Below are 27,214 nucleotides of genomic sequence, written 5' to 3' on the forward strand. Positions count from 1 at the left end.
TGTCAAAATAAAAACTGATCAAGTCTAATTTAGGATTTAACATGGAAACACATTAAGAAAATCTGGCTTTTTAAAGTTCACATAAAAGAGGGTGAATCGTGGTGTTACGGCAATATAACACATAAAACACACCTAAATTACATAACATTTAATTACAACAATGAAAATAAATGTTTCTAATTAAGTGAGGAGCTATTGGTGCACTATTTCCCAGCAGATGTAGAACAGTAGACAGGAGTGGCTTCTCTTACTCTAATGATGAATAGGACTGCCAGAGGTAGGTGCGACACATAACTTTGCCCTGAATGGGACACAGAAGTTTACCTTTGTGTCGGAAACTCTCTCCATTACGTACTCTTCTGCATTCCTCACATATTTGATCGAGATTCAGTCATACTTTTGGTTTACACATTAATGACTAATTGAAGGCGTTTTTCTTTATAACTGGGGGCGAGGTGGATTAAGTGTCTTGCCTAAGGACACAGAGACAGCATTCATGTGCACTATGCAGAAAAAATTTGTACAGGAAGTATATCTGTTTAACTGCAAAATGTTAATGATTTTTTTAAAAGGCGCATTGTGTAACTTTTCTGAAAATGGGCTCGCTACCTGCTTGTCTCCATGGAGATGTTATTTCTTGGACTAGAATGTTCCGCAGTATAGCCTTAAACTTACCTATTCTGCATTTAATTCAAGTACACATATTATTGGTTTGTTGCTTTTAGCTGCGCCGCCTGTCCACAGATCTGATTTGTAGCTTTGCTTGGTTTCACCTCTTGCTTGTCTCTATAGGGAAAAATAACTTTAATGCCCTACTGTCAAAGTTTCTGAGCAATAACATCTCTACGGAGACAAGGAGGCGGCAGATGATCCATCAAAAAAGTTACAGAATGCACCTTTAGCTTATGACCAGTTAAGGATTACCTGTGAGACATTCAGTGCCTCAGTCTCACAGAAGGTTGTGTACGTCGGAAAATCTTGACACAAACCAATGAGTATAGATTTTCTCCTTAGAGCCATTTATCTCAGACGCCATGTCTTCAACTCCAGCGTAAAGGAGTGAGGAGAGCCTATTTCCTGCTCTAAGTACAAGAGAAGCCCCTTAATGACAAGCCCCCATTTGCCGTGACAGGGACCCTCCTCTGTCTCCGAGTAGACGAGTGTATCCCCGTTATTAGCAGTAATGGGTTTGAAAAACAGGGGCTTTTAATGATCAATGGCCTCTTGCTTTGCCCTTGTAGGTGTAGTTTGAATGGAGCACTTGCAGTCAACAAAGAGGGGCGTGGCATGTTTGCGGGCGACTGATTGATTCGTTTCAGCTTCCCGTGGCAACCGTGAGAGAGTATCGATTGCTATTCACAGAAGCAGGGAGTAAAAATATCACTAAGAACACCATTAGCATACCAAAATATCTGGTAAAATAACAGTATTTTTCAGTAAAAGTGGCAGGTTAGGGGCATGCTTGGTTAATGGTCCGTGAAATCCTGTCACTCAGACACGCTGGTTTTTGCGGACAGGAAGTGAGGGGGAAGGAAATAAGGGGCGCGCGGTGCCAATCATCACCGAACAGCTGCCCTCCACTGAGACTTGGCCTATAAAAACAGTCCACCGCCATAGAAACACACACACATGGGGTCTATGATGTCGCCGCACCATCAGGTCATCCTTCTATTCTTATCCCGCTGCTAGAACACCGTTCCCAACGCAATTATTTGGCTTTGGGAATCAATAGTGTAAAAGATCAGACTGCCATGCATGAGTGAAAAACAGGAAGTCACAGGTGGTCAACCCTTCAACTTCCATTTCGCTCCCAAAAGAATTTCAAGTTTTTTATAAATATTACTTGGTTTAGTTTGGTGGGGTAGTATCTGTCTTAAATATGTATTATAGGTTTACCATTGTAGAACAAAGTTGAGATAAAAAGTACAAAATACAGTAAGTAGTTATAAAATGGAATACTTCTACCGATGCCCTCAACACAGAGAATTCCATAATGTAGGGACGATGTTTGCACAAGGAAGGCGTTTTTCTGGAATTTAACAAAATAAAGGTGCTGTTTTTTATTTGTATTAGTCAAATCATTAGACAGATTTTGGCCCTTGTTAACATTTCAGTAATAGTTATGGGGTAAATGCCACATCTTCTCCCTATGTCCAACTAGGAAGTAAAATTGCAGATTTCACCTATATAAAAAAATAAAAATGTGGCAAAAATCTTTAGTAAAACCTTGATTATATAATGTTAACTAGTGAAATGAGTCGTCTAACCTCTCATAGGCGCTTTAAGGTAGCTCTGCAGGACAACAGCAGCTGGCAGAGCGCTGATAGAGAGACACAGGGATAGAGGGAGAGAGACGTACTGGCGAATGCATGAGACAAAATAGTAGCAAATGTGATAGGCCAAAACAGCTGATCAAGCACTGATAGCAGGACTCCACAGAGGGCAGAGGGAATGAGATGTTATGGATCACCATCACACATAAACTCATTTGGTTGCTAGGTAGTAAAGTTTATGTTCATAATATACTTCAACTGATGACAACTGTAAAGCCAGGCCAAGAGAGCAGTTTTAGATTTAGCTCAAGCTGTTTGTCGGGATTAAACTATTTTAGTAGTAGACTAGCCAAATGATTATTTCTGTTATACACTGAGAATTGCCAAATGCATTTTTAACCATATAGAGTGACTGAAGGCTTCTAAATAGAGAATATTTATAAATAAAGTGACAGTAGCTCAGTTGGAGTGTTTCTCCACTGATCCAATTCCAGCTCCCACAAATGAATACTGTCGTTGTGTCGTTGGGCAAGACACTTAAACCACCTCACCCCCAGTGTCTTCGTACAATGGTGTATGAATGTATGTGTGAATGGGTGTGTGGTTCCTTGATGCAAAGTGCTTTGAGTGGCTTGAAGATAGAAAATAGCTATATAAAAATGTGATCATTTACCATTATTGATGAAAATCTCAAATGATTAATTCCTTGACTCAATAATTCCAATGTCTTTTATAAAAGGTCATGTCCAGATAACGATTATCAAAACACGATTATGATTGTATTAGTCTACTTGTCACAATTGCTATAGTTGAAGCTCTAACAGCTGTAAGTACTTTTTGATTTGCTGCTATTACTACTACTACCACTACTACTACTACATCAAATACACTTACAAAAATATGTATTGCTCACAGAGGCTTATAATTATATATGTATTTTATTTTATTTTGTATATTATGTAGAAAACTCAGGAATACCCCAAGAACCAACATAAAATATAAAAAGAAATTGTTATATAGGCAATTTATACAATTCCACTGATCTTGCTAAAGTTGGCTAACGCAGATGGGAAAAGGTTACTATAGAACACCCAGTACTATTTTATTATTGTTACTAAAGCCTGTCACTCTTCCATAATGTTAGATTGCCCAAGACTGCACAAACTTACACAGCTCACCACACTTTACATAGTTCTTGTTGAAAATGCCCAAACACATCATTCCTTTGCAGAAACATGGAGACGATTACTGGGTTTGCCTTTGTAGCTGTAGCCGAGAACTCTTTGCGTGGCATTTGGATGTAAATATTTTGGAGTTCATTTCATAAGTCTGGCCTCGGCTGCTGCAACACCTGTGGCCTCATTCCTTGCAGCTCCCATAGTGGTGGAATAGCAGACTGACACCATGTTAGGTCTATATATGTGTGTGTGTGTGTGCGTGCGTGCGTCTGGGGGGGAGCGGTGTCCTTTCGCCTTGAAGGGGCACAGACAGAGAGACATTTAACCAGGGCATATCTCACTTATACCTATAATGTTGCAGAGTGATTAGGCAGTGCTGAGCTGGACTTTTCAATCAGAGGCAAAAATAGCATCTTATTCAGCAGATACATGAACTCGCTGGTTGGATAGATGAGCTTAGTTTCCGCCTACCATTATGCACTGATAATGCCTGTAGGCTTGCAATGACTGATTGAATAATTGTGATTAATTGCCTATTGAAATAATCGTATTTTGATCCTTGTAATCGCTAAATGGACTATTACAGACTCTATAACGGATTCCAAAAGACAGTTTAACAGCACAAACAACAACATTATCAGAATGTCAAGGAGGAATAACACAGATTTATATAAATAAGTTTAAAAAAATCTCTATATAACCTTTATTTGGCTAAAAATGTATCTCAATGTAGAATAGAAATATCCCTTTCACTAGTCAACTGATCCTAAAAATGATTGATGATTAGTTATAGCGATGTTCCGCCTTCAGTGCGCTCAAACACTTTACATTAAGGAACCACTCATTCACACACACATTCATACACCAGAGTACACAGACACTGAGGACATGGCAGCTGGATCGCTCTACAAATTATGTTTATGTTGCTAGTCATTACAGTTCCTTTAATTGGATGAGTTTTCAAATATCACAACCATAATAAGATATGTACACACTAAAACAGCACAGCGGGCATAACTATTAAACTCACCTAAACTCGATCATGTCTCCAGCTTCACCAAAACTACACTTTGGATACTCCAGATCGCTCACATACTGTCTGGAGTATCATTGAAATTTAGGACCACATGAAATCTTGAATGGTGCAAACTGTCCTGCGCCACACTCTGCACATCCCTGAGTCATGTTCCATCTTCTCACCGCACACACACTGCGACCCTTAAGTCCACTGCGAGCTAAAAGGATAATTATAATGCCAGCTTTCATTACGGAGATAATTCAACTCATTAGCGCTGATCTGCCTCTAAGCACTTCCATACAATAACCTTCACATGTTAACAGGAGGGGAAAACCTGCTCTCAAACCGGCAACAAAGGATCCTCGAGTCCCGAAGCAAAACGTAATACCATCCAGGTGAGTTCTTTTCTATCCTACCTTTGGCATTAACCTCTGCCCCCCCACCCCCCACCCCTCCTTAGCAGCCTCAGGAGTGGTCCCGTGTGCAACTGTGTGTTGGGATAGCAGCAGCCTAGGGGCCATTAGTGCCTATAGCCTGTCATTCCCAGAGGAAGGTGTGTGTGTATAGACTTGTGTGCGGACCTGACAGCGTTGGTGAGGAGCCGTCCGGATGCTACTGACGGATGGGGCCGCAGAGAAGACTGACAACTACACACTGCATTCTTACGCACACAAACACAAAGACAGAACCACACCTAGACACTTGTGTAAGGAAATAAGTTAAGGACATCAAGTATTTTCCACTTGTCTTTAGGTATGAGCTTAAGTGTAAAATGAGTTTGAGAACTTGTACAAGCTTAGACGCTATTAGTCATGCCAGCTAGACTAAATGGGACTGGATTACTTTAAAGCACGTTATTGTTATCACTTAATACATAGTTAGTTTTTATATAAGAGTCCATTTGCAAAAACAGGTAAGTGGCCTTTGAAAGTACACTGTTATTAATACTCTGTTTAGAAGAAAGTATAAAGGCCTGTTGAGTCATTTTATTTGTTCATTGAAATACACATTGGTCCGAAGTTAATGATGATGGTGAAATTGAATACATGGTCTGGTCTTTAGAGATGACCAGTGCTTTGGCAAAACTCTGATGTCATGACTTTGCAATTTCCTCTCTTTAAAAAAAAACAAAAAAACGTTCCACTAAAATAATTCTATCATGATCCACTACGTTTTCTCTTGAATGCAGTTTTACGTTTAAACAAAGACACTTTTTTCCCACTTAAACCTGGTCGATTGGTCGGTCTGGTCAATGCTCTGTCAAAAAACAACTTGACGAAAAAATACAAAATACAAATATACATATAGCACGATACATAGGAAAAGAACTATTAAAAAAACTAAGATATCCTGTCTAGCTTGTGTTAAATGCCAGGGAGAAGAGGTGGGTTTTCAGTCTAGTCTTAAATTGTGTTAAAGACTGAGAGAATCTGATAATTAGAGGGAGGCTGTTCCATAATGATGACTGTAGTTAACTCCCAAGGCAATATAAATGCTCTAAGTTCATATGAGTCGTGATGAAATTTAGATCAGGCTCTCAGACTATCGCAATATTGGGTTTTTTTTGCATATCCCCCACCTCTCATTCGATTGTATACTGTTTTCTAAAAAGGTGTTTGTGCATGTGCCAGTATAAATCCTCTGAGGATGTCTATAGACTACCATTGGCTGCCTGAGGGCAAAGGGCAAAGTTCACGCAGTAGCAGAAGTTCAAAGGCTACAAGGTAAACACGAGTCCAGCTCAACCTTTCTGACTCATTTTGCTTCTGGGTTTTCTCCAACACCTCCAACCGGCGAGAGGAAAATGTGTAAGAAAACCCGATGTTTTGTTAACCTGAAAAAAGTCTTTTAAAAACATGATTAATTTAGAGTGAATTTAAATCAAAACACAATTAACTGGTACTGTCTTTTCTGCTGATTTGGTGAGACGTGAGATGTGGTGAGACGACCCTAGTTTTCAAACAAAAACAGTCCTGAGGATTTCCTTGAGCTTAACCTAGATTTCTTATGTCAAGCATTGGTCATCTGGGAAATATTTTATTCCAGTAGTTCTTTTGCCCCGGGTCCAAGTTTTGTGCAGTACTTCTGACTAGCGTTAGTGTCATGATACTAGGAATTCAAACGTGATTTCGATACTAAGGAATAGATACTCAATATAATGTCATCTTCAACATAAAACTGTAGTACTTTCTTTTATATTATTGCTAGTTAGTATCCAACTAGTATCTGATTTTCAATACTTTTGACAACCCTAGTTCTGACTCATTCTTGTGTTTGTTTTAAGACTTGTATTCTGGGGTCAGGGGATGTGTTTTTTCATATGTGTGAGGTGACCTGGCACAGGCTGTAAAACACCTACGCCTGCAGTCTGAGCTCCAGGTGGACAGGACAGAAGGCTGGTCTGCAGGTGCTCAGAGAAGGAGCGATTGTGCACCCATGGGGGAGGTCGTGGGAGATATGTGGGTGACACAAACAATAATGCTGTGCAGGGATTTATTACATAACTATTGAGTTCAAAAATGGTACCTGAATGGAGAATGGAGGTTAAAATATCAAGGCTAGACGAGGATTTAATTTTAAAATTGTCAAAAAACTAATAGAACACATCTATTTTAATGTTAATTTTATGATGTTCCTTTGTATTTTGATTTGTTTGTACTGTGTGTAATCCCTCAGTCGTCCAGGTCTGATCCATATCAAAAGAAAAATATAAAATCTGTCAACTGGACAAAAAGTTGCCAGAGTGAAGATGTTTTACTGCTCATCCAAGGCGCTTCTTCAGTTCAGGGCCAGAACTACAAGCTGTTTGTACTGTGATTTTAATGTCTTTCTTATTCTGTAAACCACTTTGAATTACTGTCTGTACTAATTGTGCTATACAAATAAACTTCCCTTGTCTTGCCTAACAAATAATACACAGTCATTGTTTTGAGTTCAAAGAAAAGTACATTATGCAACTTCTTTGTAAAAGGATCTGCCACCTGTTTCTACCCAAGGAGATGTTATGTTTTCACTTGCAATATTCCTTAGTATGGCATTAAAATGATCTAAACCTAACCTAAGATTCATCAGTTACAGATGTTTTTACTGCACAAAACTGCCCAGGTTGTCTCTCCACAGATCTGACATCTAACTGGGCCTTGTGGTGTCACCTGCTTGTTGCCATGGAGACAGATAACTGTAGTTTATGTAGTTGTTTAGCTGTGCATATGACTGAAAGGTATTCATTCTGCGCTCTCCTCTTTTAGTGTTAATTTTAACTGTGATTATTTGTGTATTGTGATTTTAATGTCTTTCTTATTCTGTAAAGTACTTTGAATTATTTTGTGTGTATAATTGTGCTCAGCAAATAAACTTGCGTTGCCTTTCTTTACAGTGGTGAACATTACAGGCAAAAAAATAAATAAATAAAGATCCTCCACCAAAAATGTTGCTTAATGCAAGAATAACAATAATTTTATTTTCTAATCTTTGTCCAATGACTAATGCTAATCCTAATCTCCAGAAATGACATTACACTCAGTTTAAGTTAGCCGTACTTAAATCATTACTAACACAAACACAAGGCTCTACACAGCAAACATTTGAACTGACAAACAGGCATGACGTCACCCCTTTAACCTCTCCCTCACACCCCGGTCCGTCTGTCTGCAGCGGGCCGCCCTCACAGCTCCAGACCTGGACATTCCTCAAACCCGTGCGAGGGGCGAGGGGAAGAGGGGGGGGGAGAGGGGCAAGAGGAGGGGGAGAGAAGGGCGAGGTATGAGGGGGGATGTGGGGGGATTTGGCCCGGAGATCAGGGGCCAAGTGGAGTCCTGTCCGGCTGGGACCAGGGTGAGAATCAACCGTCAGGCGTTCCATTTCATAAACACGTAGTGGAAGTCGTCTAGGAGAATGTGTTTAAGCGGCACAATGATCCAATCAAAACAGAATTAAAATCTGAAAGTACTTTTACGGTTTCCTGAGTCTATTGAACAAAACAGTCGGGGCAAAACGTCTGGTAGCTCAAAGAGTAGACTTGTTTTTACAGATGCAAGCTCCATGCTGACTAAATAATAATAATGTCTTTCTCCCACCTTCAGGTTCTGCTTTGGTCAGACTTTTGAAATAAGTCCAGGCAGCATTTTTTTTTGACTTTTTACACTTGTGTGAAAGGTTTAAATTTCATACTTTGCAATAACAGAAATATGAGCTGTGCTACTGTTAAGCTGCACTGAGAGCTTTTTGTTTGAGTTATTCTATTTTTATTTTTAACTGTTCAATGTGGGGGCAAAGTTATATTGATTGATTGATTGATTGATGTATTGGCTGATTAACTATTATGTAAATAAAATAACCCTGAAACCTGTACAACTGTCCCTTTCCTCAGTAAATACATAAACGTTATTGTTCTGGGAGTTTTACATGCTACAATCTCCAGAGGTGGAAGAAGAACTCAATTTTGTTACTTAAGTACAGATACCAGAGCAAATCAACACTCAAGAAAAAATCTACTTAAGTAAAAGTATTAAAGTACCCGTTTAAATGTATTTCAGTAAAAGTATTTTGTGCATATTATAAAGCTTCAAATACAGTGATTTTGATACAGATTTGTGCTGAATTTTGTTTTTTGGGCAAACTATGAACGTGGCAAAAATAAACCTTCAGCCTTTTCAGCAAGTCTCAAAAAGTAATGAAAAATGCCCATACTTTTCAGTCCAGTTCAAAAATGTAGTGGAGTAGAAAGTACAGACACCTACTCTAAAATGTAGTGAAGTAAAAGTAATATCCACTTTAAAATTTACTTAAGTAGAGTGCAGATACCTAAAATTTATACTTACTTAAGTATTTTACTACTTTCACTTTGTTACTTTCCACCACTGACGATTTCTCATTTTCCTGTCCATAAGAAGATTAAATGTATTATGACACCTTAGTAATAAAAACAGTTACTTTCATTCCAATGCCAATGCTGAATAATGTAGTAGTATATTATAGTAGCAAAAATGACCTAACAGAATAATGAATGAGTTTGCACTTGCTTTGGCAGAGGATTTACATTGAGTCTATTTTAATGCTCAGACGCCTTGGTCCAATTTGTCTAAGCCTGCGCATTAGAACAGCGTTTTTCCAGTGATAAAACGACTCATTCATTGCAAAACCAACATCAAATATAGCGAGTGGGTATTTTTGTCTTTCAGGCCCGATTCAGTTCACTAAAGTTAGTCAACAAACATGACGTGGCGAGGAAACACTGGGCTGTATTCTTCCCCCTCTCTCCCAGACCACTTTGCGTTGGCTCAATGGGACTTTGTGTGAGTTGGAGTTTGTTGGTGTTTGAATGGGGTTGAGTGCAGAGGGGGGACAAGACTGCGCCCTGTCCTGAGAGCTGTGCAGTGTATCTCCCCAAAAGGTAAATTCATACAAGTGTAACAGGAAACCCAGCCCTGCACTATGGGCTTAAGGTAGTGAACATACACGATGTAAATATATAGAGTCCCACAGTGGTGCACTTTTGTTTTCTTTGCTCTTGACCTCCAAAGCTGCTGCTGCTACTGCTTCTGTTACTGCTAATACTGCTACTGCTGCTGGCTATGGGGTCAGCGCGGCCTGTCAACCTCGACCAGGCAACAGTTTGTTTTTCAAAATAAGTGCGCAGTTATAGACCAGCAAATATTGGTGCAAACAGTAGCAGAGCCTCATCTCTTATATGTACTTGGGATGCACTTAAATAATTATGTTTGCAAAATGTCATAGATATACTTTTAGAGGGTTAGCCATGAACTCAGATGAATGGATGGTAAATGGGACATGGTCACGGTGTTATATAGAGATTTTCCACCTTCGAGGCATTCAAAGCGCTTTTTCACACACACATTCATACACCAGTGTACGCAGACAGTGGGGGCGTGGTTGGTTAAGTGTATTGCCCAACGACACAGCTGGAAACACACCACACCATCAACCTGTGGGTCAGTGGATCGGACCGCTCAAAGTTATGCTGGCAAAACCAACCCAAAAAAGTACATTATGAGGTTATTATGTTGTGTTATTTTGAAATTAATTTGAAAGTAAAGGGCTGTGCAATCAGTCAAATATTAACTGAGATTTAGTCATTGATAAACGTCATGCTTGTGTCTATTTAATCAAGAGGTCGACAGCCAGCATGTGGTTTGGAGCAGAGTTCAGACTTTGGAGAAAGAAATTAGACTTTTTTGTTTTAAATGGTACTGATTAAAAGTATGAAATCCATTTTTATTTGTTTTAATAAGCAACACTGAATCAGAAATTGCCGTACTGTGCAAGTGAAAAAGCGTCTGTGTATCTACTGTATAATGAGACAAAAACGAGTGTGCTTAATGTGAAACTATAAAAATGCTATGAAAACGTGAGTTCTGTTTTGCTATTCTGTGCAGCACTTTGGAAATGATCTTGTTTATAAAATGTGTAGTTTTACAGATCAACTTGGATTGTGTTATGAGCCTAAATGAGACCACAGTAACTTAAAGGTACTGAACCTTCATTGACTGAGCACAGTTTTTGGCAGTGTCATTGTGCAGTACCTCTTAAGCCTTCATAAGTTCTTAATAATCAGAGAATTAAGGAGAAGCACTAACCTGTTTGCAGTAGGCCAACCCCGCTGTCTGTCTTGTCAAAGTGCTTCTGGATGTCTTGCACCACGCCTGTGAACACAAGAGAGCATTAGATGAGTTATACTGACCACACAAACAACGTTAAATTAATACAGTCTTTACTTAGAAGTATCCCGCTGTGGATATGAGAGAGATAGAGTGTACTAAAAGCCCATCATTCATTCAACGTCCCCAAAGTGCGTATGCTGTTGGCTAAGTGGTCTTGGCTGGCACGCATGTGTTATAAACGGTTGCGATGATGTAGTGGTGAGTTTTTAAGATGTAAATTACTTGGGTATTTTAAGCGAGAATCAACAAAGGAACATGGCAAAGGCAGAAAATTTTGGCACAGATACTAATGGGAAAGATCTGTAATAATGCTGTTATATTCAAATTCCCTTCTGTACAACCAGCTTTCAGTGCAGTTAGTGCTGTCCCAATGTTCAAATTTCAAAACAAGAAACAGGCTTGATAATAATTCCAATACCACCACTTTTTTGACGATAGAAAGTACTCTTCAACACAAAATAATAGATATACTTTTTTTCATTTTAGCACGTGGTCTTGTATGAGTTTCAAAGTCAAATTCTGTCCTAATTTGTGAGTATCAGTACTTGTTGAAATGAGCATCTAGTTTTGATACTAGTTTTATGGAACTATTAAGTCTTTATTGCAGTTTAAGACTACACTGAAAACCCACCTCTTCTCCCTGGTATTTAACACTAGCTACACAGGATATCTTGGTGTTTTATTGTTCTTTTCCTATGTATTGTGTTATCTGCGTATGTTTTTGCTATTGTTTTTATGTGAAGCACTTTGGGAGCTTAAGGTGTGCTATATAAATACAACTGAATTGAATTTTAGAGTTGAGTAATATCTGGGTATACATTTTTCACAACTCTTAATGCAACTGAATTTTGCACACAGTCAGGAAATAAAAAATGAAAATTTATTTGAAGAAAACGAAATCTAATTAATCAACAAACCCATAAACAAAACACACACATATTTGGGTTAATAAACTATAATGAATAACCATGGGAACTTCTACAGCAACAATTAGGTAAAGAAGGTATACTTTAGCCTCTTGTCACTCACACAATAGCCTTCTACCGCGAGAAACCACAGAGCCTTTGAAGTAGTCGCAAGCCTGCTCCATAAGCCCAGAGCCTTCACAGAGGAATGAAACCCATCCACATAGTGCGCATCCCTCTAATGTGTTTTAATGCAGTAAACAGCAGCTGGCACTAGTCCAGAGGTGCAATGCAAAACACATGGGGACAGCTGGGTGTTCTGTACAACGAGACTATACAATCCCATAAAGATTTTAACAACCCGTAAACATCAGAGAACGCAGCAGATCAGACCTGGATCAATTTGGGTTAAATAATTCATTTTATTGGAGGCACTGGTGAACATGAAGCAACACTTTTAAATGAATTCGGTTTCGAAGATTTCAAAGAGTCTTTTTTTTGGTGTGAGGAAGAAAGAGGAAAGGGAATAAAATATTTGGATTTGGGAGACAGCGTGGTGCAGACTTTCTGTGAAGCTGGCAGGTCGGTCTGGGAGATTTCAACACACGAGAATCATAAAAATGGAGCAGTGACATGACCAGCATTTTAAAAAGATAAAACTGAAGAAGACATATTCTGCTTTGCCTGCTGTACAGTTCTTATCTATGACATCTGTGAATCATTATTTCATATTTTGGACACTTTAAATTGCAATATTGATCTAAAATGATTTAATAATAGAAATGAGTCTGCCCCTGAGTACAGTTGACATTAGCCAGCAGTATTTTTTTATTAATTTGTACTAAAATAGGTAAGCAGTGCAGCTAAATTCTATACATGTACGATTAAGAAGAAAAAATATCTGAGAATGACGGAAAAGTGGGCATGTATGTGGGGGGGGGGGGGGAAGGGTCAGTAAAAATAGGCATTTCTGGAGCAATTGCATCTTGACTACAGGAGAATAAAGATTCCTAAAACATGCATGAATCACTCTACGTATAACTTTGAGTGGGTAAATGAGAAAGCAAGACTTGTTGATTTTGCATAATGTCTCTTTTAACTCTGATGTAACCTTGTATAACCTGACTCCACAAGCTTTGACCAAAAACCCTCCTGTCCTCACTGGGATTTAGTCCAGACCCCATCTAAACCAAAGCTGCTAAAAAAGAGCACACCGTGAAATAGAAGCTGTGTTTGGCTATCTCCGGTATTACAGTTTCTTCGTATTTGTCAACAGAGATTCAAAGACAGTCCCGCTAAAGGGGGCAGGTGCATTTTTGACAGGGACTGCGAGTTGAAACATACGTCAAATTCTTGTCATCTGAGACAAACCACCTGCTCGCGTCGCGTACTCTGCAGCAAACCTCAACACTGACAGAGCGGAGAAGACTTTTCTCTAAGGTGACACTAGGACTGGTTTTGTTCTGTTACAAAGGAGAATGGGTTCATGATTATTGCTTTCTGAGAACCTCTGTAGTCGGGAAAGCCACAGTGGTGAATTATAATATGCAAGCCTCAGGGCAGAAATGTCTTATTTAACACTGCAAAAACACAGGGAAAGGCTCGGTTAAGTGGACTGGGGAGCACATCATTCGAATAATCAAAACCCAGTAATTAGATCTGATGTGTCTGATCATCAAAACATCTGGTGACATGCCTCAGTTAATCAACAGATTTTTTAGGGTAACTGTTAAAAGACAAAGTGCGATGAAGTTTAAATAACTCTTTCAGTTTGGTCCTTCCAACATTAATTTGCCCGTATGAATAATTTTATTAACCTATTTGAACCACAAAGATGCCTAATCACACACAAGGAAAGGCAATAAATAAGCTCTCTAAACAAGATGAAGTTTTTGCTATTTTAATCATCACTTTTGCACAGATGCAGTCAACCCTGTCACAATCCTATGAGACAGTCCGTCCCTGGTGCCCTTGGCAGACTTACTGACTCTACCCCTGCCCTCCTGAGTTGTCCTGACCGTCAAACAGATTGTAAAACAGTGCATAAGTGCTGCTGTAGCATAATTAGCCTGAACACGTACACACCACACCCACATACACACATACATGCACACACAGACGCACACACACACACCTGCTGAGAGGGGGATTCCTCTGGCAGATGGTTAGACGTCCCTCCTGGACACACACTGCATTTAACTGTACCACACCCGTCTCCACACAACACTCACACAGACAGCATGGGGGCAGGTAACTGGATCTATGGACATGGTACAAATGTAACCAATGTGAAACCAAAAAGATATCACAAAACTGTTATATAGAAAAGATGTACATGGAGATGAAATGTCACTCGAGGGCACACTGGTATTTAAATGACCTTCTATACTAAACTGTACATCTATTTTACAGTATTTTTTATTAAAATCTTTAACAAACAAATTTTGCACTTTTGCAGCGTAACAATGCAGTGGCATTTTAAGTATGTATCTAAAGTATAAAGTCAGTTTTGATTTCATAATACCAACCTGTTTATCCTTCTTCCTTTGTTCTGTGGCATATTGTGTTTATGTGAGCCCTATCAAACCCAGTGTATTGTCACAGTGGATTGGGGAGCAGTGGACTGTGTAATGAAGTCTGCTAATCTGTTAGGGATTACAGAGCTGCTAGCATTATGTTTGTGTACTCACATTATATCATCTCCCAAATTAGGGCTTTTACCACCAAATAGTCAGTTCCCTCTTTTTTATCTGTCCTAACAAGGTTCAGTCATCTTTTCTTGTCTTAATTAAACACAAGATTCATGTTTTGGACTTTAGGGCAAAACATGACTCTCTAGTGAATGCAGTGAGGTATTCAAAGTTGCTCACCTGCGTTGCCATGGATACTAGCATTGAGCGGCATCCAAAAAAGGTCACAGAGGAACCACAAGGGAACGCTACCTCTCCAAAAATGTTTCTTTAAAGGGGCTCTGCTTGATTTTTTTCTTATAATAAAGTTTTGCTTTTGCCCCAGTACAGCTATATTGTAAAAGCTGCTCTTAGGATCAAAATGTGATCACTGTGTGCTGTCTGCATATAATTATAAAGCATTTTTATCCTCCATAAACCAGGAAATGTCGACGTTAGCATGCTTGTTGTCTGCTGTGGCTTCTGAAGGTTGTGAAAAATTAGGATGCTAGGAATGCGTTACGAAGAATTTTGGATTAAACGGTCAAGATGAACTTGTTCTGTTTTTCACATTTTTAAGACGGTGAGAATCAGGTGCAGCTCCATATGTTCAGGCTGCACGCACTGTATTGATTTACAGTGCACATCTGTCCTCCAGCATTTTCAACCATTTGATAAGACTCATAAATAATCCTACAGCCGATCTGATGAATGGGACCCCGTAGCTGTACTGACAAAATGTAATGTGTAGTAACATTTGGAGACAGGACTGAGAGCATGAGTTCCTTAGATGAAGCTAATTGAACAGACCAGGAGTGCAGCTGAGTACGATACGAGCCAGAAGCATTGTAGGAATGTGGCCAGTCGGCTTCTATCATCGTTCAAACTCACTGCAGACTCAAGACACTCCCTGGCATCACATACACTGTAACACATCTCCCTGGGGACTTTCACATTTGAAAAGTAGCTCAGTTGAAATTACAGGGGATTACTTTGTTTCATCATCTGTGTTTGAACAAAGCTAAAAAATGCTTGAATTATGGCTGTGTAATAAATCAAATTTTAATTGACTCTGTGATTTCATATGGTCCATATGTTTGAGTCTTTACAATGCAGAGGTCACAGCCAATCCTCATATGATTTGTAGCAGATTTCAGACAATTTATCTATAACTAACAAACATTTACTAACTATATTCTGGTGCAGTTACTCGATCACTTGGCTATATCGAGAATACACCTTTTTCAACTACGTTCCTAATGTCAAAGTAATACTGTACATGTAGTAGTATTTGAACCTGCAGTTTAGCTTTAAAAAGTAATGCTATTAGTATGAAAAAATAATTGGTGATTTCTCCTTCTCTTATTAGTACTAAAGGTGTACTATGAAACTTTTCTGGTAGAGGGTCCACCACCTCCTTGACGCCATGTAGATGTTTTTTGTTGTTTTTTTTTCTAAAATGTTCTACAGTATGGCAGAAGAATGCATGCATCTGCAGTAGTTTTGAGAGATAAAAACACCTGTAAATGAATAAATACATGATATATTTGTTTAATGCCATACTGTGGAACATGCCAGGCAATGCAATGACATCACCATGAGACAAGCAAATGGCGGAAAAGTTACACAGTGCATCTTTTCACCTTAGGAAATGGTGCAACAAACATAAAGCTGTTTTAATCCTATGTCACAGTTTTACACTATAATCAAAGTACTGTATTCAGGTTAAATCCGGTATATTGATTGGACCATGTCTTTTAAATCGTCTTATGTATGTATTTGCTCTGGGCACCCATGACAAGCGGAGTCTGGGTGCTCTCATTAGGCTCTCCCTGTAACTAAATATATTTCATGGTATTTCACCCGACACGACATGTCTCACCTTTGCTTCACTTCAGTAAAAACAAGGAGGTCTAATACGGTGCTTTTTATTGTGTATGCGCTAAATAACGGGCCGCCGCCTCTGAGCAAGCACAGCTGAGTGAGCCCTCTGTAGCTTATTCCACTCTCCGCTCATAAAGTGTGCTTTTATGAGCCCCTTTTTTCAACAAGAAGAAATGACTCAATTGGAGAGCAGACCACAAGCGCTGCATTTAGCACGTGTGAATGGCGATCTATCAATTTGAATAACACATTTAACCCAGGCAATAAAATCCTTCTCGTGTCCACGTAAATCACACCAATTATGTACATTTGATCTTCAGGTATAATAAATAAAAGGTAGGGATTATATAAGCGGGTTGTGTAAGGTTGTTTTGCTTTCAAACACACTCGCCAAACCCCCATGCAGCTAAAGCAAATCCAATCATCTCAAAGAGGACAGCCATTGAATCATATCCCCAAAAGAGACACTTGCGGATCTCCAACTTCTATTTCTGCACAGCGAAACTAGGCTAAAAGGAAAAGCAGTCCATTTTGAAGGAGTCACAAATCATAGTCCAACCTAGTATCACGTTGGATCAATTTATCCTCACTACTTGATTAAGATTAAGAAAGATGACACTTACTGGGTGTTTTATCTTTGTCGGAATCACGCTGTATAAATGTAAAAGATGAGAGTGAAGCTGCAGCTCAGTCAATTCTTTCACATTTTGATTTATGATCACAAGCTCGTGTAAATAACAAGGTGACCGGTGTCTGAATGGGCAGGTATTTACATGTCAGCAATGTAGATGCTTTATTATTAGATCAACAACATGGTTTAAAGTTGAGATATGAGGTAAAATGGGTTACGGTTTGGGTTTAGGTTAAGGTTTGGCAAGTAGCAATTATGGTTAAAGTTATGATCTGGCTGATTGAAATGAATGCAAGTCAATGTAATGTCCCCAAGAAGCATGTAAACCCAACAAGTCTGTATGTGTTCCCCTTGGCTCTGGTTTGCCTGTGTGGATGGAAGTCATTCATTCTAGCCTGAGTGAGTTAGGCAGCGGTGAACCACTTTGCTGATGTGGCCTCTGCTCTTGCAAAGGGAGGCGATCCTGACTCTTGTATCAACTGGTATAAATAGTCTGGGAAAGGAAGAAAAGAGGTTTTTGTAATGACTGAGGAGAAAGTGCGTCTTTTTGGGTTGTTCTTGTAAACTGTTTTTTTTTTTTTTGGTCTGGGGAGTGTTGAGAGAGAGTACGACAAAGGCCTGCGCAATATATTGCAATCAAACCAAAATCGAATTGTGAGTTGGCGCCATTATCCAATCACAAAGGCTGCAATTGTTTTGTTGTTACAATGTCATCTGAAAAGACCAAAATATCCTGTCTTTTTATAGAAATATCTTGCTGTACCTCCAGTTTAGATGTCTACAAACATGTTCTGAAATTCTTGCATTAGTTTATCAGTTCATATTTTAGTTTTTTCCCTCAAATGTAAATGCTCCTGTAGTTGTTTACAATGAACAACTGAACAGAATCCTACTTTTTAAACATCTAATGACAAAACATTCTAGAAAAATCACACTTTGATTTATTTTTTCCAAAACTGTGCAGCCTCATACACTCCAAATAAGCAGAGCAGAAGCTTGAGTCGCAGAGCCGAGGCTTAGTGTGCAAGCGAGGAGAGCCGACCACAAATATGTCCGACTGTGGCCGGCGGGCTCCTGACCGACGCTCTCCTCCCTGTGCCATGTGGCCGTGCTTTGGGCGGGAGAGGGATTTTTCCATTCCACTTCCTCTCCTCACAGAGCTGAAGGAAACGCACTGCAGATGTCGGGGAAACAGAGAGGAGAGCAGAGGAGCAGAGCGGAGAGGTGGGGGTCCAAAGAGGTCCACATCGAGTTCACGTCAACAATAGAATGAATGAAATCACTCCTCCGTGGTCGCTTGGCAGGTTGCGGGTACATCCGTGTCTGACCAAGCAATCAGGAGCAAAAGATCAATAAGCAAGAGGCTGTGAAGACGCTCAGTATGATCCTGTACCATTTTAACAAGCAAGTAGCATGTAGTTAGCAATTTAACTGTAGTAATAAATGTATTTTTAAGTAAATAACCCAAAGGCAACCGATTAGGTAGAATTTGTTGGCTGGCTGGTCGATAACATTTAAAGAGAGAAGTCACTTAAAATAATCAATAATCCATTTTCTGTTGATGTTAATTAGCTTCCTTGTGTTCATTGTTATGAGTTGGTTTGTCAGCAGCAAAGATTGAAAGAAACGTTGGTAAGAGTGCCAGAGAAAAAAGCCAAAAAAAATGAATCAGTGATAAGATTTTGAGAGAACATGTTCTGAAAAGAGTTTTTCATTTGTATTTTCCAAATGCTTCTATATTCCAGGGTTTGACTTTCTTGTTACAGGCAACATTTTGAGGACTTTGGTGGCATTTTTATCAAGGCACTCGCTTTACATTAAGGATGATGATGTTTTATACCGCCAAGCTTCGATCTGACATCCTACCAACCGAGCTACTGTTGCACATATTCAGTTTTGAATTGTTTCTTGCTATGGCAACGGTGATGTGTCATGATTCAGAAACCCATGGATATGTTGTTGTCTTGCTTTGCTGAAAACAGTAGAGCTTTGTAACAGACTATAAAGATGCTATTATTATTTCAGTACAAAAACACCCTGACAGTCCAGACAGCTTTCAGTCTAATCTTACAAATTTATGAGTTCCAACTGAGACTATGAATCAAATCAGGTCTTGTACATTTGCCAGCCTTGCAGTCCCACTTTGATTTAATGAGATCTGTTGTAACCCTAATTCTCCTTTTACTAATCAAACGCTCGTATTCATCTTCGGGGTGAGCTTCTGTGGTCCCAGCCGGTGTGTGTTGAATATTTGATGACAGTGGAGACTATAAGAGAAGCATGTGAGGGGCAGACTAAACCTATAGCTTATCAATAATGGATTTAGGACTGGCACACTTTCTTGTACCGAAACGCATTATTGGGAGACAAGACGCAGTGGAGCGGAGTAAAGGTATTTGCGATTAGATGAGACAGACGGACTGCCGGGGGATTTGCGTTTGAGCACGGGAATCTCGGAGGAATACTGAACAGAAGTTGAACCTGAATATGAACCTGCAGAGGAGGAGGAGGAGGAGGAGGAGGAAGAGGGAGCAGAATTATGAAATGAAGTCAAGTTAACCCAGGAGAAGTGCGCAAAGTGTATCCAGTTTGTTTAATCATATCAAACATTTTGTTCTATTAGTCAGCCTCAAAAATATACAATGATGATTTATTGAGGAGAGAACAGAGAAAACAGTTCAAACATTCAGCTATTTTCCAAAAACGTTTTCCATTTGTGTGTTCAATACAATTCAAGTTTCTTGTTTATACATGGATTTCAGAATTATGAATTATTAAGACCGTTGCCAAAGAGATTATCAAGTTAAAACTAAATATTTCCCAAAATTCTGCAGCTAACAGGAAGTTGAAACCATAAATCAGCCATTTTAGGACTTTGGACCATTCAAAAGACATCATTGTTTTTGAATGAATTGCTATGGCGACGGTGCTTACTCTTCATCACTCCGAAACCCACAGATAAGTCTTTATAGAAATAGAAACGTTTTTTGGTTGAAAACTTTCTTGCTACTAACGATTCAATCAATTTTCCATAGCATTTTGGTTGGACTAGTCGGGATGCTAGTGAATTCCATCACGGCTTTTGCTAACCCGGTTTACATAACAGTGTAAGGATTAAGTCATCATGTCTTTTTAATTAGATCTCTGCTCTAAGCTCACATACGTCAATAAGGAAATCCACCATTATTTGAACAGTTCCAATATCTAGGAAACATAATCTTTACGGCTACAGTCATTTACACAGCACATTTTTTACATTCACGTTTATTAAGGGATACATTTAGTTTATTTTCTCTTTAAATAGAAATAAACGGCATGTTTCTGCCTTCACCTAACTACGTCGTCTGATTTCCTCTTGACTCAGTTGTTCTTCATGATGACAGAACATCCAAAGCTTGTCAGAATGTCTAGACTTATGTAGCAATGTCTCTGAAAGCTGTTGAGAGACCGGCCCGGAGACGTGATGAAAAGAGACGAGAATTGGTGAAGATCTGTGCGTTCAGCTCAATTTAGCGTCAAACGGCTGGAGCGGCCCATCCATCTGGGTTTATCTGCGTGTGTTAGCGCAGTGCACAGCTGAATTACAAGTGTTTTAGTTCTTGAAATGTTAAAGAAGACATATTAGGCTTTTTAGGGGACTTATCGTTAAACTGTAACATAACCAGATCACTGTTTTACACTGTATTTATTTTAAACCAAAACATTGACTTGAAACAGCTTAGTGATGGGAATACTGATTTCCTGTTTCCTGCAGAGCTGACAGGTCATGCCTCTTCAGACACATTTCACAGTAACACGTAGTAGATGTTTTTATTTTTTCTGAATGGCTACTGAACATTTTGAACCTTATGTATATTTTCAAATAATTGCAACTAAGTACAGGGACAGAGATGGGCGGGGATAGGGGGTGTGTGAAAACAGACTCATTCTGGAAATACAATGTGGTATTGGACTGGTGATTTGGTCTGAGTACTCACCTGAAAAATGTGCAGTGTCTGAGCTTTTGCCAGTACCATTATCTGTATCTGTATGTGATCTTATGTAACACATGTATACAGACCCTAGTGGAGAGGGCTATTTGATGTTGAGAATTACTCTGTGCGATTTTATTTAGCGTCTAAAGTGAACTTATAGATGAAGAATACCGTTATTAACATAAATTTCTGCTGTTTGTAATGTGATTCATGTAAACCACGATCCATGTTTAAGCCTCTGTAGATTAGACAAAATATATAGAAAATGAATCACACTGATCAAACAGAACAGAAACAAATGCAATTGGTTTTTTTTATTACACTATTTTTGTACTAATTGTAACTAAAATGTGATTAATGGCACAACCCTATTCTATTTGTAATATACTGTATAATAATCTGCAAAGAGCTGAGTGTACTCCTCCTCCCACACATCAGTCAACAACGCCCACAGCTTTTCCAGTGCTTTTTGTGCCTCTGCTAATGGGTTATAATAAATGTCACTCAGTGTGTCTTTTACGATATGTACAGAAGGCATTGTAGCAGTTCAAAAGTATAGATTTAAAAGCCTGTCTCTTCTTCAGGCATCATAATTAACTCCCAGGAGATTTAGCTTATTTTTTACACTTCGTGAAGGTGAACAGACATCGCTGGAATCTGTTTCTGCCCTTCTCTCAATGACACTGTGTCATCATTAACCTCAGAGGACAGTCAGTTTCATTCCAGTCACGGTTAGGACAGTCATTAAGAATAGACCAAAATGTAATAAAATATATAATAAAATAATAGCGGGGATAGCCTAATGGTGCGTTCATACTTCCCCTGGTTTGGTTCAGGTTTAGTCCTAATATAGACCTGATTTGGTCCTGTTCTAGTGCTGGTTTGGTCCTGGTCTAGTCCAAATTTAGTTCCGGGTTTAGTCACAGTTTTTATTGTGGTGATTGCGTAAGTGTGAACGCACCTTAATACTACATATTACTCCAAAATAACAAACTTGTAAACTTACTTCTAATGTAATGTTTATTTAATACATTCTTCCTATAAACTTAAGTGTGTCAAATTCTAATTAACCACTAAAGAATTCAACATCACATTTTTTTTTGTTTTTTTTTCCTATATTCTATTAAGGTGTACTATGTATCTTTACTCATGGAGCGCTTGTCACCAGCTTGTCTCCACGGAGATAAATACGTTTCATGTCATACTCTGGAAAAATTTCAAGCAGTGCAATAACATATTTGTCATGGAGACAAGGAGATGGTGCACCCTTCAACAGAAAAGTTACATAGTGTGCCTAAAAAATACCTATTTACAAAATCATTAGCCAAATCTACATCACACCTAAAAGTTTCTAATAAAAGCATTATTACTAAACCAAAAACCTGACTCACTGTTAGCTCACAGTGGTTTCGCATTGATAAGGTGTGTGTGTGTCTGGTGACTTAGGACCTTTTTTCTTGTCGTGAGAAAACAATGCAAACACATCCTCTTTCTGCATTCCAGACCTGTTTCATTAAGCACCTGTCATACCTCCTGCACAGAGCACCGCCCGGGGCTCACAACGCGCTTATCAGGACTGCTTTTAAATGAACTGCACTGGTTTATCCATCAACAACAGCGATCTTATCTCCTTAACATGGCTGGAAATGAGAAAACACATCACCATAGCCACAATAGGGAGTTTTTCAATCACAGCTGTGGCTAAAAATACATAACGTCCAAATGGGATCTTTGCGTGTGGTTTTGTTCGTTGTTGGTGTTACATTGTAAACCCAAGCCCATCAACAGAAATTTGGGGGCCCAGGGGGAAGAAACCTCACATGGGCCCCCCTCTAATATAAATTAATAGGAAGAGGGTCCAATTCTGGGCCCCTAATACCCTAGGGCCCGGGACATCAGACCCATTTGCCACCCCTGTCGATTCCCCTGTGTAAACTAGTATGATTTATTCTAGCTGCAAAGAATGCTGTGATAAGCCAACTGAAGCAGTGAGGTGCAACCGAGCGCTTTAGTGTATACATACACTGGAGCAAAGCTTGGTGTTGTGCCTTACAATTGTTCTTATGTGTTGACTGGAAAAACAAAGAGCAAATCCTCTGTGAATTAAGGTTTGTTTGAGCTAGAATCATCCAGATATAATGGACTAAATTTAGAATTTTAGTACAGACATTTTTTGTATTGCATTTTGCTATTAGCATTAAAAAACAATGGCTTCATTTCCCCCAGGCTTGTTGCTGAAAATCATTTGCCTTCGACGCAGTGTTTTGAATATTAATTTGAATTTTGCTTGTGTCAAATGCCCTTCATTATTCAACCTTTGTGAGTCTGCTTGTGACTGCGGATGGCTGGTGGAGAGGTGTTATTTCAAATCCTATAACATGACATATCAAGTGTCTGAGACTGAAATATGAGCTGTCGAACTCATATTTCAAGAAAGAATCTCATACATTTCAGAACTTGTTTGTAGAGAGCTAAACTACAGGCACAGTGAGATTTTTCTAAGACAAGATATTTAGTTATTTGCCAAATTTATGTTTTTTTCTCTTTTGTGATTTGATAATAGTACAAATGATTGCGCTTTTTAATTTGCAATGTACGATACAGCCCTGCCCATCAATGCCTGGCCTACTTGTTTCATTAGAACCCTGTCTATTAATACCAAAGAATGCTCTGACGGTATTAATCCCTGTTTGCATATTACATTTTAGCAACTGCTGACACATCTCTCTGGAATTCAACCTCACATGTGAACAGTACCAACATTACCCATGATGACTGTACGTGAACTTTGACCCCGGCCACTTATTTAACTCTCTGTGACAGGTCAGGCCCTCATGTGACCTCTGTCCATTCCACAAACCAGGTAATGAAATCCTGTCGCAATCTCATCTCTCATCTGGCCCGGACAGCGTGAAAGATATCCACAAATTAAATCAGAAGTGCAGGTGATGATACAGTGAGGAGTGTATCAAACAAGATTACAAAATATATCCACACCCATTGCTATTTACTTGGAATTTAAATCGAAACCAAAATTTGGCTGAGGCTGCAATTCAAATTCTTGTAATTAAGACCTTAACAAACATGTTCTGATATTCATGGGATTCTTATTGGTATTTGTATTGGTTTATGAGTTCATATTTCAGTCTCCTCTCAAATATAAATGCTAATGGAGTTGGTTACTATTTGCACTCTGAACAGAATACAACTCTTAAAACATATATTGCAAATCTAATCACATTTAGTTTAGTTTATTGGTTTATTTTAACAGGGATCATCTGCAAACACAATATCATAAAAGAAGAGACGCTTTACACCATATTTAGCTAAATCTAGTTCCATCTGCAGTCTCCGGGCAGGTTACAAACAATAAAATACATCCAAGTATCAAACCGTGCATTCCCCAATTCTTTTCATTTAAAAACATACCACTCCACTCCAATTCAATGCTTCTTTTCTTTCAAAATCGTGCAGCCCTGCTATATATTTAGGCTACTGGTTATATTCCATGTAATTGTGGAATAGATTACCCGTTCCCCAGGGCAGCTTTTCAAATATTAGCAACAGATATCCTAAGGGGAGGCTAATATGGCAGTTTGAAGCAAAGAGCAGCCATCTTTCGCACAAGCAGGTCAATATGAGATCTGCGACCTCGCTCAAGAACAACTTGTTAATGTGTCTGAGAAAAATCCAATCTCCGCGTGTCCCCAGACATTACACTTTCATCTGTTGTGGCCAAATCCTGCTGCGTTTGATCAATATTCAGTGTCTCGGCATCTCATAGACTTTCATTGCTCCTGATATTACTTGTTTGTGGTAATGTGCAGTGTGTATTGGGCAACAGTGTATTTCGATTTAGATGTGACAGGACAAGACAAACGGTATTGGTGAATTACATTTGCTGAAATAATGAATTATAATCAAAGTCATAGTAACGTATTGTACATAACAGTATTGTACATTTTTACTCTACTTGTGCAATGTTTAGTTTTATTTTTATCTTAATTTTAGTTTATTTTCCAGTTTAAAGATTCCATTTAAGTGTATGTTAAAATAGTTATTCATGTTGTACTTAATGTTGCAACACCCATTCACACACACATTCATACACCAGTGCACACAGACACTGGGAGCGAGGTGGGTTAAGTGTCTTGCCCGAGGACACAACAACAGTATTCATATGCGGGAGCTGAAATCACCACACCACATCAGTGAACAAACACTCTACCAACTCAGCTACTGTCGCTTTCTCTTATCCTTCTGTAATGTGGTGGTTTGTGTATTGGAACTGCTTAGAATAAATCATTTTGTTGAGCTGTGTTGATAGCAGACAGGTGGAATTTAAGGAGTGTAGGAATATTACATTTTTCCTTTCCAAAAACAGAGTCAGGTGTTATATTTCTAGAACCTCTTGTGCCGGTTGGTTGCTACACACCTCAACAGAATTCATCCGCTGATAAACAAGAGACAGACATGACAAATTTGCATGTTGGGATATTTAAATGTAATAAAGCAAAATGAGTCTTGCCCCAGTACAGATGTGTTGTAAAATCAGCTTTTAGGGTCAAAGTGAAACCACTCAATCTAATTATGTGTGTTTTTATTGTCCGCAAGCCAGGAAGTAAGGCTGGTGCGCTGTTAGCATGCTAGTTGCGGTGGCAAATCTCTCACGCTCGCCTCTGAAAGTTGTGAAAAGCGCTTACAAACTCATCACAGTGAATAACTACAATGCTTGAAATGTGAATAATTTTGGATCGCCGCAAACTTCTCAAATGAATTAGTTCTGTTTTTCAAGTTTTTAAGACAGTAAAAATCAGGTAGACCATTTTGCTTTTTATCTTTAATCAAATAAAACACTGTCACCCAGCCCTTGTGTTGACTGTTGAGACAAAGTGGAGAGCAGTTGTTATCAGACGAACACTCAACTGCCCAAGCCAAAGTTCAGAAGTGCTCCTGGGCTGATGTCTTTAAGTTGTCACTCGTTAGGCGGGTGCAGGTACGGAGATAAGAACCGGTTGGTCAATTTGAATAATAATACAGGCATCTACGGGGAAATTGCCACTCAGCCTCGATCAGTTTATGCTAAGTAGATGTGGGTAAAATTATCTCTTGCAACTGTTGGCATTCTGGCTTTGTTGAGTGATTTGGGAAGTTAGTCAAACAGCAGCTGAAGACAGGTATTCTATTAGCAGCTATGTGAAAAAGAAACAGAAGACACATGACTGGCCTGATTGATAATACAGCTGAAAATCTACGCATGTATTTTGAGACATTTTTAAGTGTAATCTGTGGTTTTATGCGACAACAGTAGTAGTAACAAGCAGGCCTGACACGATAATCACTATATCAGTTAGTTCAATACATGACAGACACAAATATATATTTTGGGGCTCAAATTTTACCGTGTGTACCAGGAGATTTTGTCATTTTTATGTAACAAAGTAAGGTTTCAGCTGTGGAGAGTAAAATAAATCACCTCTATAGCTAATTATTGGTACAGTCTGTTGCAGCTCAGGCTTTTTAATGATTCTGCCTGTTAACAATGGTTTGCTGGGATTATCTTGCATTATGTTTATTGTATCAGTGGTAAAGTAGTAGTTTTCTGTTCTAAAATACTGTACTAAATGTGTTATCATGACAGGCCTAGTAACAAAGAGTGCAGTGTACAGTAGTTCATCCAGGGACAAAAACATTACTGAAGTAGTTTTTGTGTGACACTTACTATTACTGCTATTGTTATTAAATTATAGTTTATATTGTTTTGGTAAATCAGATTACGTTGTATTGGTGTAGCAGTGTAAATCATTTAAGGGTGTGTTCACTTGTCCTGGATTGGTCTTGGTTTGAGGCTTCCTGCAGACTTGGTTTTGGTTCGGTTATCAGTCCTGGTCTAGTTCTGGTCTATTCCCGGTTTAGTTCTGGACTGAGTCCCAGTTTAGTCCCTTTTCTGACGTGCTGAGTTTGCACATTAAAACTCACTTCTGTTTTGAGTTATTCATTGG

General features: G+C 38.9%; 1 protein-coding gene across 2 annotated transcripts in view; it reads right to left on the minus strand.

The window, feature by feature from the left end:
• Positions 1–27,214, minus strand: part of spns2 (SPNS lysolipid transporter 2, sphingosine-1-phosphate) — an 84,515-nt gene that overhangs the window by 50,265 nt on the left and 7,036 nt on the right. For both annotated transcript variants that reach the window (XM_033978003.2, XM_033978004.2), the window contains exon 2: positions 11,066–11,131. In XM_033978003.2, the coding sequence (XP_033833894.1) occupies positions 11,066–11,131 (66 nt within the window). The remainder of the gene's footprint in view (positions 1–11,065; positions 11,132–27,214) is intronic.

The sequence above is a fragment of the Periophthalmus magnuspinnatus genome, chromosome 14, assembly GCF_009829125.3.
Source record: "Periophthalmus magnuspinnatus isolate fPerMag1 chromosome 14, fPerMag1.2.pri, whole genome shotgun sequence".
NCBI classification, from domain to species: Eukaryota; Metazoa; Chordata; class Actinopteri; order Gobiiformes; family Gobiidae; genus Periophthalmus; species Periophthalmus magnuspinnatus.